The sequence below is a fragment of the Drosophila virilis genome, unplaced genomic scaffold, assembly GCF_030788295.1.
Source record: "Drosophila virilis strain 15010-1051.87 unplaced genomic scaffold, Dvir_AGI_RSII-ME tig00002555, whole genome shotgun sequence".
Classification (NCBI taxonomy): Eukaryota; Metazoa; Arthropoda; class Insecta; order Diptera; family Drosophilidae; genus Drosophila; species Drosophila virilis.
The window spans coordinates 44,415-64,734 of record NW_027212937.1 but is presented as its reverse complement, the minus strand read 5'-3'; the positions used below and the strand labels follow the sequence as shown (position 1 = coordinate 64,734).

General features: G+C 47.7%; 3 protein-coding genes across 3 annotated transcripts; all 3 read left to right on the top strand.

Annotated features, from left to right (window-relative positions):
- The first annotated feature begins 4,509 nt into the window (after positions 1-4,509).
- On the top strand, positions 4,510-7,362 carry LOC138911749 (uncharacterized). Its single transcript, XM_070211131.1, has 5 exons — positions 4,510-4,962; positions 5,844-5,859; positions 5,985-6,159; positions 6,329-6,501; positions 6,728-7,362. The coding sequence occupies exons 1-5, from the start codon at positions 4,510-4,512 to the stop codon at positions 7,360-7,362; spliced, it is 1,452 nt and encodes a 483-aa protein (XP_070067232.1).
- Positions 7,363-8,945: 1,583 nt separating this feature from the next.
- LOC138911748 (putative uncharacterized protein DDB_G0271606) lies at positions 8,946-18,333 on the top strand. The gene is made up of 9 exons (XM_070211130.1): positions 8,946-9,387; positions 9,854-10,167; positions 10,798-11,244; positions 12,095-13,405; positions 15,104-15,422; positions 15,888-16,201; positions 16,832-17,275; positions 17,981-18,155; positions 18,296-18,333. Exons 1-9 carry the CDS (start codon positions 8,946-8,948, stop codon positions 18,331-18,333), a joined length of 3,804 nt encoding a protein of 1,267 aa, XP_070067231.1.
- A 719-nt stretch (positions 18,334-19,052) lies between these two features.
- LOC138911747 (uncharacterized) lies at positions 19,053-19,691 on the top strand. The gene has a single exon (XM_070211129.1). The coding sequence runs from the start codon at positions 19,053-19,055 to the stop codon at positions 19,689-19,691; it is 639 nt and encodes a 212-aa protein (XP_070067230.1).
- The last annotated feature ends 629 nt before the right edge of the window (positions 19,692-20,320 follow it).

Here is a 20,320-nt window from a genome sequence, read left to right as displayed (position 1 = left end):
CCCAGTGCCGCCTATGGTCACCAGCAGCAGCCGCAAAATCCTCAGTCCGTGCTATGGGGACAGCCGAGCATGCAGCACAGCCGACGGCATTCACCACGCCCTCCTGGGCACCAGCAGCCGCAAAATCTGCAGCCTCGTCTATGGGGGCAGCAAGCAGCAGCGGTGTCTATAGGAGCCTCCATGCCTCCTATGACCCCAGCAGCCAGCAGAGCAAAATCCTCGGTCCGTCCTATGGGAACAGCCGAGCACGCAGCAACAGCTGACGGCATCCACCACGCCCTTATTTGGGCACCAGCAGCAACCGCAAAATCCGCAGCCTCCCCATGGGGGCAGCAGCACCAGCAGCGATGGTCTATTGGAGCCTCCAATGCCTCCTATGGCCACCAGCAGCAGCCGCAAAATCCCGGTCCGTCCTATGGGACAGCTGAGCACGCAGCAGCAACAGCCGGCGGCATCCCACCACGCCCTCATCTGGGCACCAGCAGCAGCCGCAAAATCCGCAGCCTCTCCTATGGGAGCAGCAGAACCAGCAGCAAAGGTCAATAGGAGCCTCCAGTGCCGCCTATGGATACCAGGAGCAGTCGCAAAATCCTCAGTCAGTGCTATGGGGACAGCCGAGCATGCAGCAACAGCCGACGGCATCCACCACCACGCCCTTATTGGGCACCTGCAACGCCCGCTAAATCCGCAGCCTGTCCTTATGGGGCAGCAAGCACAGCAGCGATGGTTGATAGGAGCCTCCTATGGCCACCAGCAACGCCCGCTAAATCTGCAGCCTGTCCTGCGAGAACAGCCGAACGTGCAACAGCAGCCGACGGCAGCCGCCACGCCCACCTACGGGCACATGCACAAGCTGCAAATTGCACAAACTGTACCTGAGTACAGGCAGACACAACAGCATCAGTCGACGGCGTCCTCACTGGACTCCCTTGACACTAAAAAGCAGCCCCTTATTGATCATCCAGTCCTTAAGGGGCAGCAGCTTCTCCAGCAATGGGACATTGTGGTCAAAACGGCCTCCCTTGGCCAGACGCAGCGACTCCAAATTGAGCAGAATGCCCAGCCGGACACGCATCTGCACAACACGCACCGCACGACGGTGGTCACTACGGCAAATAAATGCCACCAAATCCAGCTGAAAATGGCACAAACTGCCAAATTGGAGCGGCGACAAGATGCAGGCGTAGGATGACTACCCAGAGGCCATCTATCCAGCCCAGCAGACGCCGTACCTGCAATAAAAACAGAAAAGTTAAAAAATGCAAATTGCAAAAAATGCCATGTATCCACTTACCTGCACAAATGGACCAGCGAATGCGTCAGCGGCCTGCTCAGCACACACGGAAGCCGGCGAAACGTCATCCACTCGACGCCGAGTGGCCAGACACAGCGCCACCCGTACGTGCAAAAATGATGCAGCGCAGGCTGCATATCACTCCGCCCTCGGGCAAAAACAGGCGCGATAACACGGCGATCCGCTATCCATGGATCCTGGGTGTGTGGATGGTGTTGCTCATTGCCAGTCATCCGCTCCAGCAGCTGAAGTCATGCCCTTCCATAGCGATGCAACTTCCAGCAGATGTAGCGGCAGCCATCACGCAATGCAAATTGCAAATTTATGCGACAATAAGCCGGCCAGGTACCAGGTGGAGGCCAATTGTCCACCGCAAGGCCAGAGGCAGGCGGCCAGCGCATCGTAAGGCGGTGCGATATAAATAAATTAATCAATTAGATTATTTAGCCATAAAATTGTTAAAATTTAAATTTTTGTCCACTCACATGTACTTAGCGTGCCCAATTGTACTTATGTTATTCTTGCCATTCACACGACAGCATTGCCAGCTGATCGTGCAGAAATTTCCCCCAGCGAACTGACCTACGACAATAATGTTAATCGAACAGAGTCTGTTATGTTATGTTATGTCCAAATGTAGGTCAGTCGAGATTAAATGTTAAATGTATCTCCCCCGTCATGTCGCTCTCCACCTTGCAAACTGGAGATCGTTGCATAGTTTTAAGTGCTCCCATAAATGTTCTAAAATTTCTGTTTGCAAAACTATATGTAGAAATGAGCAACAATAAAAATCTCTCTGTGGCGGTCGTGGCGAGCGGACGTGTTTGCGGACAGCGCCCGGTCGGCCAACCAGACGAACAACTAAAAAAAAACTTTTACAAGTGTCTTTATTTCTGCCAGTAAATTAAAATTAAATTAAATAAAATAAAATAAATAAAATAAAATGCTTGTGCCAAACAATTTAAATAATAAAGTTTAAACAATAAACTGCCAATCAGCATTTTTAAATGCTAAAAATAAATTCAAAAAAAAAAAATTTAAATAAAAGCCACAATGGAGAGAAAAAGTCAAAAACTAATAAAATAAAGTATTCTAACAAATTAAATACGGCCAATCAGCATTTTTAAATGCTAAACAATAAAATAAAATAAATAAATAAAATTAAATATATAAAACCTAACTTGTGTGCTGTATATATACTTATATATAGCAGAGCAGCAACATATTGTTAATTCTATTAACAAAAGAAGCCATCACAGACGAGATACCTGACGACAGCGAGGGAAAACTACGCCAAAGAACTTATAAATATATACATAATGATATGTACATAAGGCAAAAAGGGCAAGTACATAGACAAGTAAATAAGGAAAAAAATGCGCGAAAAGGCGGCGTCCAAGCCGGCGGCCATTGCTGCATCCAAAGCTACAAAAGCTATAGCCCCCCCCCCATACCCCGGCACCTGTTGCTGAAAATGTCGCCATTGGCGCACCAATACAGCTGCAGCTGCAGCATCAGCAGCAGCAGCTTACAGCTCAACACCAGCAACGGCACCAGCTACCCAAGCAGCAGCAACAACATCAACGCCAGCTGAAACGGAGAAAGCCGAAGCCGAAGCACAAGAGAGCGCCAATGCTCTCTACGGCTCAGTCGCTGTCGGCGCTTGCGTCGGCAGAAGCGCCAATCGAGCGTTTGAGTGTCGGCAGCAGAGCGGCATCGAACACGAGCAAATTCAGCAGCAGCAGCAGCTATGAACGTAGTGAGAGCGATCATGGCAACATGTTCGTCTCGAGCTGCGAACAAAATGTTGAGAGCGACAGTATGGGGGCTACAGCAACATGTTGTTAGAGCGCAAGTTCATAGCAACATGCTTGCTGATAGCCCAACCAATTCTGACTCAGAAATTATCTGTGTCACACATAGCCAGGAAATGGAGGAAATTAATAAAAATAATGCCGATGCTGCTCCATCGGCTAGCCAATTAATTCCTAATAATTATGCGGGAATGATGCCAGCTGAAATTATGCAAGTTTCAGAAAATGAACTAGAGGCGAGTGGGCAACAATCGCTGCCAATAAATGAGGATATGTTGGGTACTAGAATCTGTGGATCACCCAAAGCCAATACGGTCATTAAACGACCTATTAAGCGCAAATTCTCACCAACTATGCCAGCGAATAAGAGTGACAAGCGTGCACTATTATTAGCATACGCTGAGTATATTACGAACGCAGACAGTGTCAGGGATACTCCTTCGTATTCTGATTTCTTTAAATCAATACAGCCAATAAAGTATCCGACAATCTGTCAAGCGACAATAATATACCAGCAGCCAAAGCTAGAAAGAGCACGCAGTCAAATAATGGCACGAATGTTGGCAAAACTAACAATGCTACATTCGTTGCTAACGACAACAACAACGAGGACAGTGATGACATTGACATCATGGAAGTTGAAGATGAGGCAACAGATTGCAATCCAAATATGATCTCTGGTCAGACAATGCAGCTGAATCTAGCTCAACGGGTCAAGGTGCCCACCATATACCTGCCCAATATTGATGATATTCAAAGAATTATCAAAGATATCTCAAATAATGTGGGTGCTAATAAGTTTGCTACTAAAAGTACGCAGACAGGTGGTGTGAGAGTGCAATGTGCGGACATTGAGGCATACAATGCAACAATTGCGTTGCTTGATGCCTCTAATGTTCACCGGCACACCCATCAAATGCGCAATGAGCGCGGATTTAGAATCATTATTCGCCATTTACACCACACTACTCCATGCGACTGGGTACGCATAGAATTGCGAAGAATGGGGCATGAGGTTAGGTATGTGGGCGTGATAAAACAACGCTTCACTGCCAAACCGATCAATACGTTCGAAATTGAGCTAGTGAAAAACGAGAACAACACTAAGATACTGGAACTGAAACAACTGGCAGCCAGGAAATCAAAGTGGAGAGGCAGCGGAAGCGCACTGATCCTGTTCAGTGCCACCGTTGCCAGGCATACGGGCATAGTAAAAACTATTGCCGACGACCATTTGTATGCCTTAAATGCGGACAAGGACACCCGACCACGACATGCTCCAAGACAAGAGGCGAGCCTTCAAAGTGCGCCAATTGTCAGGGCCAGCATGTAGCCAATTATAAAGGCTGCAAAGCTTTTAAAGATGAGCGAGCTAGGCTATCAGCAAACCGGGCACGAGTCATGCCCATCCAGCACGAGCACAAGCAGCCATCAGTCAATAAGCGTCAACATGGAACGCAAAACGTGGTGTCCAACCAGGACCGTGAACAACATCAGCAGCAGAAGAACCAGAAGATGCAAAGCAACATTGCCAACTCGACGATGACTTATAGTCAGGTGACCAGCGGGCGAGTCAATACTGGTCGGATGCATAATCCGGCCATGCAACACCTCCTAAAGTTCCAGAAGAAACTTCAGATGGAACAAGAGGAAGAGCGCCAGAAAAATCAATCGGGAGCAGCGAATGCTTCAAACACAACAGGCGCTAGTCATCATCAGCAGCAGCAGCAAAAGCAACAGAAAAATAAGCAACGGCAACAAAAAGAAAGCCAAGAGCCGGTCAATAATGCAGCCATTGATGCTTTAAATAGCAACATGGCTGCAATTATGCAAATGACCACGAAATTGGACCAAGTAGTTGAACTACTTTTGAAAATAGTGGCCAAAAATAAAATTAATGCATATCCTGCAACCAAATTGCACGGAACAGCCACTAGGACGCTAGCTAGTTTAACGGCTAGTAGCTCCTCAGACGCCAATGATACTCGAAATGAGTAATACAAGAGACACTATGATAAACGGCCAGCGAGTGAGGGAGTACACAAAAAACTCTCGGAACAAACAAACAGTCACTAATTTAGAAACAGGCAGAGCCGCAACCTATCCCTTAAAACAAGGTAATCGGCTACCTGCGTTTAACTTTGCAAACATCGGCAATTATGCCAATGATCAACAACTGGCTATCGGCCAGCCCACTAATAAGGCGAATATTAAAAAACGCTATCTAGAATATACAGAATCTATCGACGAAATAAACAATCATATATATAATGATATGCAAGCAGCCTTGGAGTTTGAATTTAATTTCAACTCTGAGGATGCAATCGAATTTTTAAATGAATTATTTACTCATAATCAACATGATACTCCCCCACGCAGCCGTAGCCAAAAAGGCAAATCATATGTCAAACAATATAGAGGGCACACGCTGCTACGCGCACCTATAGCGCGTAGTAAAAATAAATATAGCGTGCCCAAAACTAATTGGCAGTCTACTCAGGTGTCCAACTTAGAATGGACACCAAAAGATAACAAAGTTCAACTACCAACTACTCAGCAGACACTCATGCACAATGTGCAACAAAATCAACTGACTGATGACCTAGAAATTGACAATCTGCAGCCAGCTGACCCACTAGTCGAACATATCTTCAACCGTCTTGGAGAAAAAACTTGTACGGGACGTAGATAATACGGACCCGCACGAAAAAAACTATGCTTGAGAACTGTTGCAGGGTATGATGCAACTAGGTAATAATTACGAAGCCAAGCAACCACTAACTGACAGCGAGCACTGTCGGACAGAACAATACAAACTGACAAATTCGGACTCGACCACGGACATAAACTCTAATTCAAATTGAATACCATTCCAGACTTCACTTACCCAATATTGGCCTATCCAGCGGCCCTGAAGGGCATCCACAGCACCAGCAACTCCATTCGGCGAAACAGCAGCCGACGGCATTCCACCACGCCCTTATTTGGGCACCAGCAGCAGCCGCAAAATCCGCAGCCTCTCCTATGGGAGCAGCAGAACCAGCAGCGATGGTCAATAGGAGCCTCCAGTGCCGCCTATGGTCACCAGCAGCAGCCGCAAAATCCGCAGCCTCCCCTATGGGAGCAGCAAGAACAGCAGCGATGGTCAATTGGAGCCTCCAGTGCCGCCTATGGTCACCAGCAGCAGCCGCAAAATCCGCAGCCTCTCCTATGGGAGCAGCAAGAACAGCAGCGATGGTCAATTGGAGCCTCCAGTGCCGCCTATGGTCACCCAGCAGCAGCCGCAAAATCCTCAGTCCGTGCTATGGGGACAGCCGAGCATGCAGCAACAGCCGACGGCACCCACCACGCCCTCCTCTGGGCACCAGCAGCAGCCGCAAAATCTGCAGCCTCGTCTATGGGGGCAGCAAGCACAGCAGCGGTGGTCTATAGGAGCCTCCAAATGCCTCCTATGGATACCAGCAGCAGCCGCAAAATCCTCAGTCCGTGCTATGGGGACAGCCGAGCATGCAGCAACAGCCGACGGCATCCACCACGCCCTCATTTGGGCACCAGCAGCAGCCGCAAAATCTGCAGCCTCGTCCATGGGAGCAGCAAGAACAGCAGCGATGGTCAATAGGAGCCTCCAGTGCCGCCTATGGTCACCAGCAGCAGCCGCAAAATCTGCAGCCCCTCCTATGGGAGCAGCAGAACCAGCAGCAAAGGTCAATACGAGCCTCCAGTGCCGCCTATGGACACCAGCAGCAGCCGCAAAATCCTCGGTCCGTCCTATGGGGACAGCTGAGCACGCAGCAACAGCCGACGGCATCCACCACGCCCTCATTTGGGCACCAGCAGCAGCCGCAAAATCTGCAGCCTCGTCTATGGGGGCAGCAAGCACAGCAGCGATGGTCAATAGGAGCCTCCAATTGCCTCCTATGGTCACCAGCAACGCCCGCCAAATCTGCAGCCGAACGTGCAACAGCAGCCGACGACAGCCGCCACGCCCACCTACGGCTCAAGCGCGAGCCTCAAAATGCACAATCTGTACCTGAGTACAGGCAGACACAACAGCATCAGTCGACGGCGTCCTCACTGGACTCCCTTGGCACTAAAAAGCAGCCCCTTATTGATCATCCAGTCCTTAAGGGGCAGCAGCTTCTCCAGCAATGGGACATTGTGGTCAAAAACGGCCTCCCTTGGCCAGACCGCAGCGACCCCAAATTGAGCAGAATGCCCAGCCGGACACGCAGCTGCACAACACGCACCAATTGACGGTGGTCACTACGGCAAATAAATGCCACCTAATCCAGCTGAAAATGGCACAAACTGCCAAATTGGAGCGGCGACGAAGATGCAGGCGAAGGATGACTACCCAGAGGCCATCTATCCAGCCCAGCAGACGCCGTACCTGCAATAAAAACAGAAATGTTAAAAAATGCAAATTGCAAAAAATGCCATTTATTCACTTACCTGCACAAATGGACCAGCGAATGCGTCAGCGGCCTGCTCAGCACACACGGAAGCCGGCGAAACGTCATCCACTCGACGCCGAGTGGCCAGACACAGCGCCACCCGTACGTGCAAAAATGATGCAGCGCAGGCTGCATATCACTCCGCCCTCGGGCAAAAACAGGCGCGATAACACGGCGATCCGCTATCCATGGATCCTGGGTGTGTGGATGGTGTTGCTCATTGCCAGTCACCCGCTCCAGCAGCTGAAGTTATGCCCTTCCAAAGCGATTGCAACTTCCAGCAGATGTAGCGGCAGCCATCACGCAATGCAAATTGCAAATTTATGCGACAATAAGCCGGCCAGGTACCAGGTGGAGGCCAATTGTCCACCGCAAGGCCAGAGGCAGACGGCCAGCGCATCGTAAGGCGGTGCGATATAAAATAAATTAATTAATTAGATTATTTAGCCATAAAATTGTTACATTTAAAATTTTCAACTACTCACATGTACTTAGCGTGCCCAATTGATACTTATGTTATTCTTGCCATTCACACGACAGCATTGCCAGCTGATCGTGCATAAATTTCCCCCAGCGAACTGACCTACGACAATAATGTTAATCGAACAGAGTCTGTTATGTTATGTTATGTTTAAATGTAGGTCAGTCGAGATTAAATGTTAAATGTATCTCCCCCGTCATGTCCCTCTCCACCTTGCAAACTGGAGATCGTTGCATAGTTTTAAGTGCTCCCATAAATGTTCTAAAATTTCTGTTTGCAAAACTATATGTAGAAATGAGCAACAATAAAAATCTCTCTGTGGCGGTCGTGGCGAGCGGACGTGTTTGCGGACAGCGCCCGGTCGGCCAACCAGACGAACAACTAAAAAGTTTTACAAGTGCCTTTATTTCTGCCAGTAAATTAAAATTAAATTAAATAAAATAAAATAAATAAAATAAAATGCTTGTGCCAAACAATTTAAATAATAAAGTTTAAACAAATAAACTGCCAATCAGCATTTTTAAATGCTAAAAATAAACTAAAAAAAAAAAAAAAAAAATTATTAAATTAAAGCCACAATGGAGAGAAAAAGTGAAAAACTAATAAAATCAAGTATTCTAACAAATTAAATACGGCCAATCAGCATTTTTAAATGCTAAACAATAAAATAAAATAAATAAATAAAACCAAATATATAAAACCTAACTTGTGTGCTGTATATATACTTATATACAGCAGAGCAGCAACATATTGTTAATACTATTAACAAAAGAAGCCATCACAGACGAGATACCTGACGACAGCGAGGGAAAACTACGCCAAAAAAACTCATAAATATATACATAATGATATGTATATAAGGCAAAAAGGGCAAGTACATAGACAAGTAAATAAGGAAAAAAATGCGCGAAAAGGCGGCGTCCAAGCCGGCGGCCATTGCTGCATCCAAAGCTACAAAAGCTATAGCCCCCCCCCATACCCCGGCACCTGTTGCTGAAAATGTCGCCATTGGCGCACCAATACAGCTGCAGCTGCAGCATCAGCAGCAGCAGCTTACAGCTCAACACCAGCAACGGCACCAGCTACCCAAGCAGCAGCAACAACACCAACACCAGCTGAAACGGAGAAAGCCGAAGCCGAAGCACAAGAGAGCGCCAATGCTCTCTACGGCTCAGTCGCTGTCGGCGCTTGCGTCGGCAGAAGCGCCAATCGAGCGTTTGAGTGTCGGCAGCAGAGCGGCATCGAACACGAGCAAATTCAGCAGCAGCAGCAGCTATGAACGTAGTGAGAGCGATCATGGCAACATGTTCGTCTCGAGCTGCGAACAAAATGTTGAGAGCGACAGTATGGGGCTACAGCAACATGTTGTTAGAGCGCAAGTTCATAGCAACATGCTTGCTGATAGCCCAATCAATTCTGACTCAGAAATTATCTGTGTCACATATAGCCAGGAAATGGAGGAAATTAATAAAAATAATGCCGATGCTACTCCATCGGCTAGTCAATTAATTCCTAATAATTATGCGGGAATGATGCCAGCTGAAATTATGCAAGTTTCAGAAAATGAACTGGAGGCGAGTGGGCAACAATCGCTGCCAATAAATGAGGATATGTTGGGTACTAGAATCTGTGGATCACCCAAAGCCAATACGGTCATTAAACGACCTATTAAGCGCAAAAATTTCACCAACTATGCCAGCGAATAAGAGTGACAAGCGTGCACTATTATTAGCATACGCTGAGTATATTACGAACGCAGACAGTGTCAGGGATACTCCTTCGTATTCTGATTTCTTTAAATCAAATACAGCCAATAAAGTATCCGACAATCTGTCAAGCGACAATAATATACCAGCAGCTAAAGCTAGAAAGAGCACGCAGACAAATAATGGCACGAATGTTGGCAAAACTAACAATGCTACATTCGTTGCTAACGACAACAACAACGAGGACAGTGATGACATTGACATCATGGAAGTTGAAGATGAGGCAACAGATTGCAATCCAAATATGATCTCTGGTCAGACAATGCAGCTGAATCTAGCTCAACGGGTCAAGGTGCCCACCATATACCTGCCCAATATTGATGATATTCAAAGAATTATCAAAGATATCTCAAATAATGTGGGTGCTAATAAGTTTGCTACTAAAAGTACGCAGACAGGTGGTGTGAGAGTGCAATGTGCGGACATTGAGGCATACAATGCAACAATTGCGTTGCTTGATGCCTCTAATGTTCACCGGCACACCCATCAAATGCGCAATGAGCGCGGATTTAGAATCATTATTCGCCATTTACACCACACTACTCCATGCGACTGGGTACGCATGGAATTGCGAAGATTGGGGCATGAGGTTAGGTATGTGGGCGTGATAAAACAACGCTTCACTGCCAAACCGATCAATACGTTCGAAATTGAGCTAGTGAAAAACGAGAACAACACTAAGATACTGGAACTGAAACAACTTGGCAGCCAGGAAATCAAAGTGGAGAGGCAGCGGAAGCGCACTGATCCTGTTCAGTGCCACCGTTGCCAGGCATACGGGCATAGTAAAAACTATTGCCGACGACCATTTGTATGCCTTAAATGCGGACAAGGACACCCGACCACGACATGCTCCAAGACAAGAGGAGCGCCTCCAAAGTGCGCCAATTGTCAGGGCCAGCATGTAGCCAATTATAAAGGCTGCAAAGCTTTTAAAGATGAGCGAGCTAGGCTATCAGCAAACCGGGCACGAGTCATGCCCATCCAGCACGAGCGCAAGCAGCCATCAGTCAATAAGCGTCAACATGGAACGCAAAACGTGGTGTCCAACCAGGACCGTGAACAACATCAGCAGCAGAAGAACCAGAAGATGCAAAGCAACATTGCCAACTCGACGATGACTTATAGTCAGGTGACCAGCGGGCGAGTCAATACTGGTCGGATGCATAATCCGGCCATGCAACACCTACTCAAGTTCCAGAAGAAGCTTCAGATGGAACAAGAGGAAGAGCGCCAGAAAAATCAAACAGGAGCAGCGAATGCTTCAAACACAACAGGCGCTAGACATCACCAGCAGCATCAGCAGCAGCAAAAGCAACAGAAAAATAAGCAACGGCAACAAAAAGAAAGCCAAGTGCCGGTCAATAATGCAGCCATTGATGCTTTAAATAGCAACATGGCTGCAATTATGCAAATGACCACGAAATTGGACCAAGTAGTTGAACTACTTTTGAAAATAGTGGCCAAAAATAAAATTAATGCATATCCTGCAACCAAATTGCACGGAACAGCCACTAGGACGCTAGCTAGTTTAACGGCTAGTAGCTCCTCAGACGCCAATGATACTCGAAATGAGTAAAAAAAGTAATATGCTGAGATACGGCCATAGAGTGAAGGAGATTACAACAAACTCTCGAAACATACAATTCATTAAAAATTCAGAATATAGCAGATTTACTCCAAATCGGATAACTGCATTCAATATTGATAAAATCAGCGAAAAATTCATATACTCAAAAATGGCTTTCAGCCGTACTATAGATAAGGCGACTATAACAAAATGCCTATTATCGGACCCAGAAGCTATCTGTTTACTAAGCAAATGCGTCAGTCATGACATTCAAGCAGCCTTGGAAAGCTATTTTAATTTTAGCACCAAGGATGCTATCGAAACTACAAATTACTTACTAGAGTATTCTACTGAATATGTTTCTCCTCCACTCAGCCGTAGCCAAAAAGGCAACTCAAATGCTAAATATTACAGAGGGCACACGCTGCTACGCGCATCAATAGCGCGTAGTAAAAACAAACACAGCGTGCCCAAAAATTCCAAGCATGTTACTCAGATGGATAACTTAGAGTTGCCATCTGAAAATAATTCAAAAGTAGTACAATTACCTTTTACCCAACAGACATCAATGCACTCTGTGCAACACAAACTGCTGACTGACAAAGTACCGCAGCCACCAACACTTACTCACCTCAAACAGACAATAACAAACAAACTGACAACACTGGACACAAACACGGACTGTTATAATATACAAAATTTTATTAAATTGCAGAACAATCCCACTAGAGATCAGCCCACTCCGCCGCCTACATGGCAGCAGCAGAAGCATCTCCAACTCCAATACATATGCCAGCCCATGCACCGGGCTCAGCATCAGCAGCATAAGCAGCTCTCTGCTGAGCATAATATGAGCATCGGGCTGCAACATCATCCACTAGTCCAGCAAACTGCCATCTGGGGGCATCAGAACCAGCAACAGTGGTCGACATTGGCCAAAAATGACCAGAAATTGCAGCAGCCTGACCTTTGGGGACACCAGCTGCAGCGACAATGGTCTATGGTGGCCCAAACGGACTCCATGGGCCAACAGAAGAATCAGCCAATACAGCTGCACCAATACATAGTCGTGCAGCCTCAAAAAAATCGATTGACGGTCACCAAGACAGCCTCTACAGACTGTCAGCCATATCCGCCAATCCAACTGCACGCCTACGTACCAGAGCAGCTACAGAAGCTATGGTCGACGGTGGACATACCGGATTCATTTGGCCAGCAACAGCAGCTACAAACACAATTGCCTCACCTGCAGCCTTCTCCAATGGAGCAACAGCTCCCGCAGCTACAGCCGATGGCATCCATCATGCCCTCCTCTGGGCACCAGCAGCAGCCGCTAAATCCGCAGCCTCTCCTATGGGGGCAGCAGAACCAGCAGCGCTGGTCAATAGGAGCCTCCAGTGCCGCCTATGGTCACCAGCAGCAGCTGCATAATCCGCAGCCTCGTCTATGGGGGCAGCAGAACCAGCAGCGATGGTCAACTGGAGCCTCCAGTGCCGCCTATGGACAGCAGGAGCAGCTGCAAAATCCTCGGTCCGTCCTATGGGGACAGCTGAGCACGCAGCAACAGCCGACGGCATCCACCACGCCCTCATCTGGGCACCAGCAGCAGCCGCAAAATCTGCAGCCTCGTCTATGGGGGCAGCAAGCACAGCAGCGATGGTCAATAGGAGCCTCCAATGCCTCCTATGGTCACCAGCAACGCCCGCCAAATCTGCAGCCGAACGTGCAACAGCAGCCGACGGCAGCCGCCACGCCCACCTTCGGGCTCAAGCACGAGGCTCAAAATGCACAATCTGTACCTGAGTACAGGCAGACACAACAGCATCAGTCGACGGCGTCTTCACTGGACTCCCTTGGCACTAAAAAGCAGCCCCTTATTGATCATCCAGTCCTTAAGGGGCAGCAGCTTCTCCAGCAATGGGACATTGTGGTCAAAACGGCCTCCCTTGGCCAGACGCAGCGACTCCAAATTGAGCAGAATGCCCAGCCGGGCATGCATCTGCACAACACGCACCGCACGACGGTGGTCACTACGGCAAATAAATGCCACCAAATCCAGCTGAAAATGGCACAAACTGCCAAATTGGAGCGGCGACGAAGATGCAGGCGTAGGATGACTACCCAGACGCCATCTATCCAGCCCAGCAGACGCCGTACCTGCAATAAAAACAGAAATGTTAAAAAATGCAAATTCCAAAAAATGCCATGTATCCACTTACCTGCACAAATGGACCAGCGAACGCGTCAGCGGCCTGCTCAGCACAAACGGAAGCCGGCGAAACGTCATCCACTCGACGCCGAGTGGCCAGACACAGCGCCACCCGTACGTGCAAAAATGATGCAGCGCAGGCTGCATATCACTCCGCCCTCGGGCAAAAACAGGAGCGATAACACGGCGATCCGCTATCCATGCATCCTGGGTGTGTGGATGGTGTTGCTCATTGCCAGTCATCCGCTCCAGCAGCTGAAGTCATGCCCTTCCATAGCGATTGCAACTTCCAGCAGATGTAGCGGCAGCCATCACGCAATGCAAATTGCAAATTTATGCGACAATAAGCCGGCCAGGTACCAGGTGGAGGCCAATTGTCCACCGCAAGGCCAGAGGCAGGCGGCCAGCGCATCGTAAGGCGGTGCGATATAAAATAAATTAATCAATTAGATTATTTAGCCATAAAATTGTTAAAATTTAAATTTTTGTCCACTCACATGTACTTAGCGTGCCCAATTGATACTTATGTTATTCTTGCCATTCACACGACAGCATTGCCAGCTGATCGTGCAGAAATTTCCCCCAGCGAACTGACCTACGACAATAATGTTAATCGAACAGAGTCTGTTATGTTATGTTATGTCCAAATGTAGGTCAGTCGAGATTAAATGTTAAATGTATCTCCCCCGTCATGTCGCTCTCCACCTTGCAAACTGGAGATCGTTGCATAGTTTTAAGTGCTCCCATAAATGTTCTAAAATTTCTGTTTGCAAAACTATATGTAGAAATGAGCAACAATAAAAACCTCTCTGTGGCGGTCGTGGCGAGCGGACGTGTTTGCGGACAGCGCCCGGTCGGCCAACCAGACGAACAACTAAAAAAAAACTTTTACAAGTGTCTTTATTTCTGCCAGTAAATTAAAATTAAATTAAATAAAATAAAATAAATAAAATAAAATGCTTGTGCCAAACAATTTAAATAATAAAGTTTAAACAAATAAACTGCCAATCAGCATTTTTAAATGCTAAAAATAAATTCAAAAAAAAAAAAATTTAAATAAAAGCCACAATGGAGAGAAAAAGTCAAAAACTAATAAAATAAAGTATTCTAACAAATTAAATACGGCCAATCAGCATTTTTAAATGCTAAACAATAAAATAAAATAAATAAATAAAATTAAATATATAAAACCTAACTTGTGTGCTGTATATATACTTATATATAGCAGAGCAGCAACATATTGTTAATTCTATTAACAAAAGAAGCCATCACAGACGAGATACCTGACGACAGCGAGGGAAAAACTACGCCAAAGAACTTATAAATATATACATAATGATATGTACATAAGGCAAAAAGGGCAAGTACATAGACAAGTAAATAAGGAAAAAAATGCGCGAAAAGGCGGCGTCCAAGCCGGCGGCCATTGCTGCATCCAAAGCTACAAAAGCTATAGCCCCCCCCCATACCCCGGCACCTGTTGCTGAAAATGTCGCCATTGGCGCACCAATACAGCTGCAGCTGCAGCATCAGCAGCAGCAGCTTACAGCTCAACACCAGCAACGGCACCAGCTACCCAAGCAGCAGCAACAACATCAACGCCAGCTGAAACGGAGAAAGCCGAAGCCGAAGCACAAGAGAGCGCCAATGCTCTCTACGGCTCAGTCGCTGTCGGCGCTTGCGTCGGCAGAAGCGCCAATCGAGCGTTTGAGTGTCGGCAGCAGAGCGGCATCGAACACGAGCAAATTCAGCAGCAGCAGCAGCTATGAACGTAGTGAGAGCGATCATGGCAACATGTTCGTCTCGAGCTGCGAACAAAATGTTGAGAGCGACAGTATGGGGCTACAGCAACATGTTGTTAGAGCGCAAGTTCATAGCAACATGCTTGCTGATAGCCCAACCAATTCTGACTCAGAAATTATCTGTGTCACACATAGCCAGGAAATGGAGGAAATTAATAAAAATAATGCCGATGCTGCTCCATCGGCTAGCCAATTAATTCCTAATAATTATGCGGGAATGATGCCAGCTGAAATTATGCAAGTTTCAGAAAATGAACTAGAGGCGAGTGGGCAACAATCGCTGCCAATAAATGAGGATATGTTGGGTACTAGAATCTGTGGATCACCCAAAGCCAATACGGTCATTAAACGACCTATTAAGCGCAAATTCTCACCAACTATGCCAGCGAATAAGAGTGACAAGCGTGCACTATTATTAGCATACGCTGAGTATATTACGAACGCAGACAGTGTCAGGGATACTCCTTCGTATTCTGATTTCTTTAAATCAAATACAGCCAATAAAGTATCCGACAATCTGTCAAGCGACAATAATATACCAGCAGCCAAAGCTAGAAAGAGCACGCAGTCAAATAATGGCACGAATGTTGGCAAAACTAACAATGCTACATTCGTTGCTAACGACAACAACAACGAGGACAGTGATGACATTGACATCATGGAAGTTGAAGATGAGGCAACAGATTGCAATCCAAATATGATCTCTGGTCAGACAATGCAGCTGAATCTAGCTCAACGGGTCAAGGTGCCCACCATATACCTGCCCAATATTGATGATATTCAAAGAATTATCAAAGATATCTCAAATAATGTGGGTGCTAATAAGTTTGCTACTAAAAGTACGCAGACAGGTGGTGTGAGAGTGCAATGTGCGGACATTGAGGCATACAATGCAACAATTGCGTTGCTTGATGCCTCTAATGTTCACCGGCACACCCATCAAATGCGCAATGAGCGCGGATTTAGAATCATTATTCGCCATTTACACCACACTACTCCATGCGACTGGGTACGCATAGAATTGCGAAGAATGGGGCATGAGGTTAGGTATGTGGGCGTGATAAAACAACGCTTCACTGCCAAACCGATCAATACGTTCGAAATTGAGCTAGTGAAAAACGAGAACAACACTAAGATACTGGAACTGAAACAACTTGGCAGCCAGGAAATCAAAGTGGAGAGGCAGCGGAAGCGCACTGATCCTGTTCAGTGCCACCGTTGCCAGGCATACGGGCATAGTAAAAACTATTGCCGACGACCATTTGTATGCCTTAAATGCGGACAAGGACACCCGACCACGACATGCTCCAAGACAAGAGGCGAGCCTTCAAAGTGCGCCAATTGTCAGGGCCAGCATGTAGCCAATTATAAAGGCTGCAAAGCTTTTAAAGATGAGCGAGCTAGGCTATCAGCAAACCGGGCACGAGTCATGCCCATCCAGCACGAGCACAAGCAGCCATCAGTCAATAAGCGTCAACATGGAACGCAAAACGTGGTGTCCAACCAGGACCGTGAACAACATCAGCAGCAGAAGAACCAGAAGATGCAAAGCAACATTGCCAACTCGACGATGACTTATAGTCAGGTGACCAGCGGGCGAGTCAATACTGGTCGGATGCATAATCCGGCCATGCAACACCTCCTAAAGTCCCAGAAGAAACTTCAGATGGAACAAGAGGAAGAGCGCCAGAAAAATCAATCGGGAGCAGCGAATGCTTCAAACACAACAGGCGCTAGTCATCATCAGCAGCAGCAGCAGCAAAAGCAACAGAAAAATAAGCAACGGCAACAAAAAGAAAGCCAAGAGCCGGTCAATAATGCAGCCATTGATGCTTTAAATAGCAACATGGCTGCAATTATGCAAATGACCACGAAATTGGACCAAGTAGTTGAACTACTTTTGAAAATAGTGGCCAAAATAAAATTAATGCATATCCTGCAACCAAATTGCACGGAACAGCCACTAGGACGCTAGCTAGTTTAACGGCTAGTAGCTCCTCAGACGCCAATGATACTCGAAATGAGTAATACAAGAGACACTATGATAAACGGCCAGCGAGTGAGGGAGTACACAAAAAACTCTCGGAACAAACAAACAGTCACTAATTTAGAAACAGGCAGAGCCGCAACCTATCCCTTAAAACAAGGTAATCGGCTACCTGCGTTTAACTTTGCAAACATCGGCAATTATGCCAATGATCAACAACTGGCTATCGGCCAGCCCACTAATAAGGCGAATATTAAAAAACGCTATCTAGAATATACAGAATCTATCGACGAAATAAACAATCATATATATAATGATATGCAAGCAGCCTTGGAGTTTGAATTTAATTTCAACTCTGAGGATGCAATCGAATTTTTAAATGAATTATTTACTCATAATCAACATGATACTCCCCCACGCAGCCGTAGCCAAAAAGGCAAATCATATGTCAAACAATATAGAGGGCACACGCTGCTACGCGCACCTATAGCGCGTAGTAAAAATAAATATAGCGTGCCCAAAACTAATTGGCAGTCTACTCAGGTGTCCAACTTAGAATGGACACCAAAAGATAACAAAGTTCAACTACCAACTACTCAACAGACACTCATGCACAATGTGCAACAAAATCAACTGACTGATGACCTAGAAATTGACAATCTGCAGCCAGCTGACCCACTAGTCGAACATATCTTCAACGTCTTGGAGAAAAAACTTGTACGGGACGTAGATAATACGGACCCGCACGAAAAACTTATGCTTGAGAACCTGTTGCAGGGTATGATGCAACTAGGTAATAATTACGAAGCCAAGCAACCACTAACTGACAGCGAGCACTGTCGGACAGAACAATACAAACTGACAAATTCGGACTCGACCACGGACATAAACTCTAATTCAAATCTGAATACATTCCAGACTTCACTTACCCAATATTGGCCTATCCAGCGGCCTGAAGGGCATCCACAGCACCAGCAACTCCATTCGGCGAAACAGCAGCCGACGGCATCCACCACGCCCTTATTTGGGCACCAGCAGCAGCCGCAAAATCCGCAGCCTCTCCTATGGGAGCAGCAGAACCAGCAGCGATGGTCAATAGGAGCCTCCAGTGCCGCCTATGGTCACCAGCAGCAGCCGCAAAATCCGCAGCCTCCCCTATGGGAGCAGCAAGAACAGCAGCGATGGTCAATTGGAGCCTCCAGTGCCGCCTATGGTCACCAGCAGCAGCCGCAAAATCCGCAGCCTCTCCTATGGGAGCAGCAAGAACAGCAGCGATGGTCAATTGGAGCCTCCAGTGCCGCCTATGGTCACCAGCAGCAGCCGCAAAATCCTCAGTCCGTGCTATGGGGACAGCCGAGCATGCAGCAACAGCCGACGGCACCCACCACGCCCTCCTCTGGGCACCAGCAGCAGCCGCAAAATCTGCAGCCTCGTCTATGGGGGCAGCAAGCACAGCAGCGGTGGTCTATAGGAGCCTCCAATGCCTCCTATGGATACCAGCAGCAGCCGCAAAATCCTCAGTCCGTGCTATGGGGACAGCCGAGCATGCAGCAACAGCCGACGGCATCCACCACGCCCTCATTTGGGCACCAGCAGCAGCCGCAAAATCTGCAGCCTCGTCCATGGGAGCAGCAAGAACAGCAGCGATGGTCAATAGGAGCCTCCAGTGCCGCCTATGGTCACCAGCAGCAGCCGCAAAATCTGCAGCCCCTCCTATGGGAGCAGCAGAAGCCAGCAGCAAAGGTCAATACGAGCCTCCAGTGCCGCCTATGGACACCAGGAGCAGCCGCAAAATCCTCGGTCCGTCCTATGGGGACAGCTGAGCACGCAGCAACAGCCGACGGCATCCACCACGCCCTCATTTGGGCACCAGCAGCAGCCGCAAAATCTGCAGCCTCGTCTATGGGGGCAGCAAGCACAGCAGCGATGGTCAATAGGAGCCTCCAATGCCTCCTATGGTCACCAGCAACGCCCGCCAAATCTGCAGCCGAACGTGCAACAGCAGCCGACGACAGCCGCCACGCCCACCTACGGGCTCAAGCGCGAGCCTCAAAATGCACAATCTGTACCTGAGTACAGGCAGACACAACAGCATCAGTCGACGGCGTCCTCACTGGACTCCCTTGGCACTAAAAAGCAGCCCCTTATTGATCATCCAGTCCTTAAGGGGCAGCAGCTTCTCCAGCAATGGGACATTGTGGTCAAAACGGCCTCCCTTGGCCAGACGCAGCGACCCCAAATTGAGCAGAATGCCCAGCCGGGCATGCATCTGCACAACACGCACCGCACTGACGGTGGTCACTACGGCAAATAAATGCCACCAAATCCAGCTGAAAATGGCACAAACTGCCAAATTGGAGCGGCGACGAAGATGCAGGCGTAGGATGACTACCCAGACGCCATCTATCCAGCCCAGCAGACGCCGTACCTGCAATAAAAACAGAAAAGTTAAAAAATGCAAATTCCAAAAAATGCCATGCATCCACTTACCTGCACAAATGGACCAGCGAATGCGTCAGCGGCCTGCTCAGCACACACGGAAGCCGGCGAAACGTCATCCACTCGACGCCGAGTGGCCAGACACAGCGCCACCCGTACGTGCAAAAATGATGCAGCGCAGGCTGCATATCACTCCGCCCTCGGGCAAAAACAGGCGCGATAACACGGCGATCCGCTATCCATGCATCCTGGGTGTGTGGATGGTGTTGCTCATTGCCAGTCATCCGCTCCAGCAGCTGAAGTTATGCCCTTCCAAAGCGATGCAACTTCCAACAGAGGTAGCGGCAGCCATCACGCAATGCAAATTGCAAATTTATGCGACAATAAGCCGGCCAGGTACCAGGTGGAGGCCAATTGTCCACCGCAAGGCCAGAGGCAGACGGCCAGCGCATCGTAAGGCGGTGCGATATAAAATAAATTAATTAATTAGATTATTTAGCCATA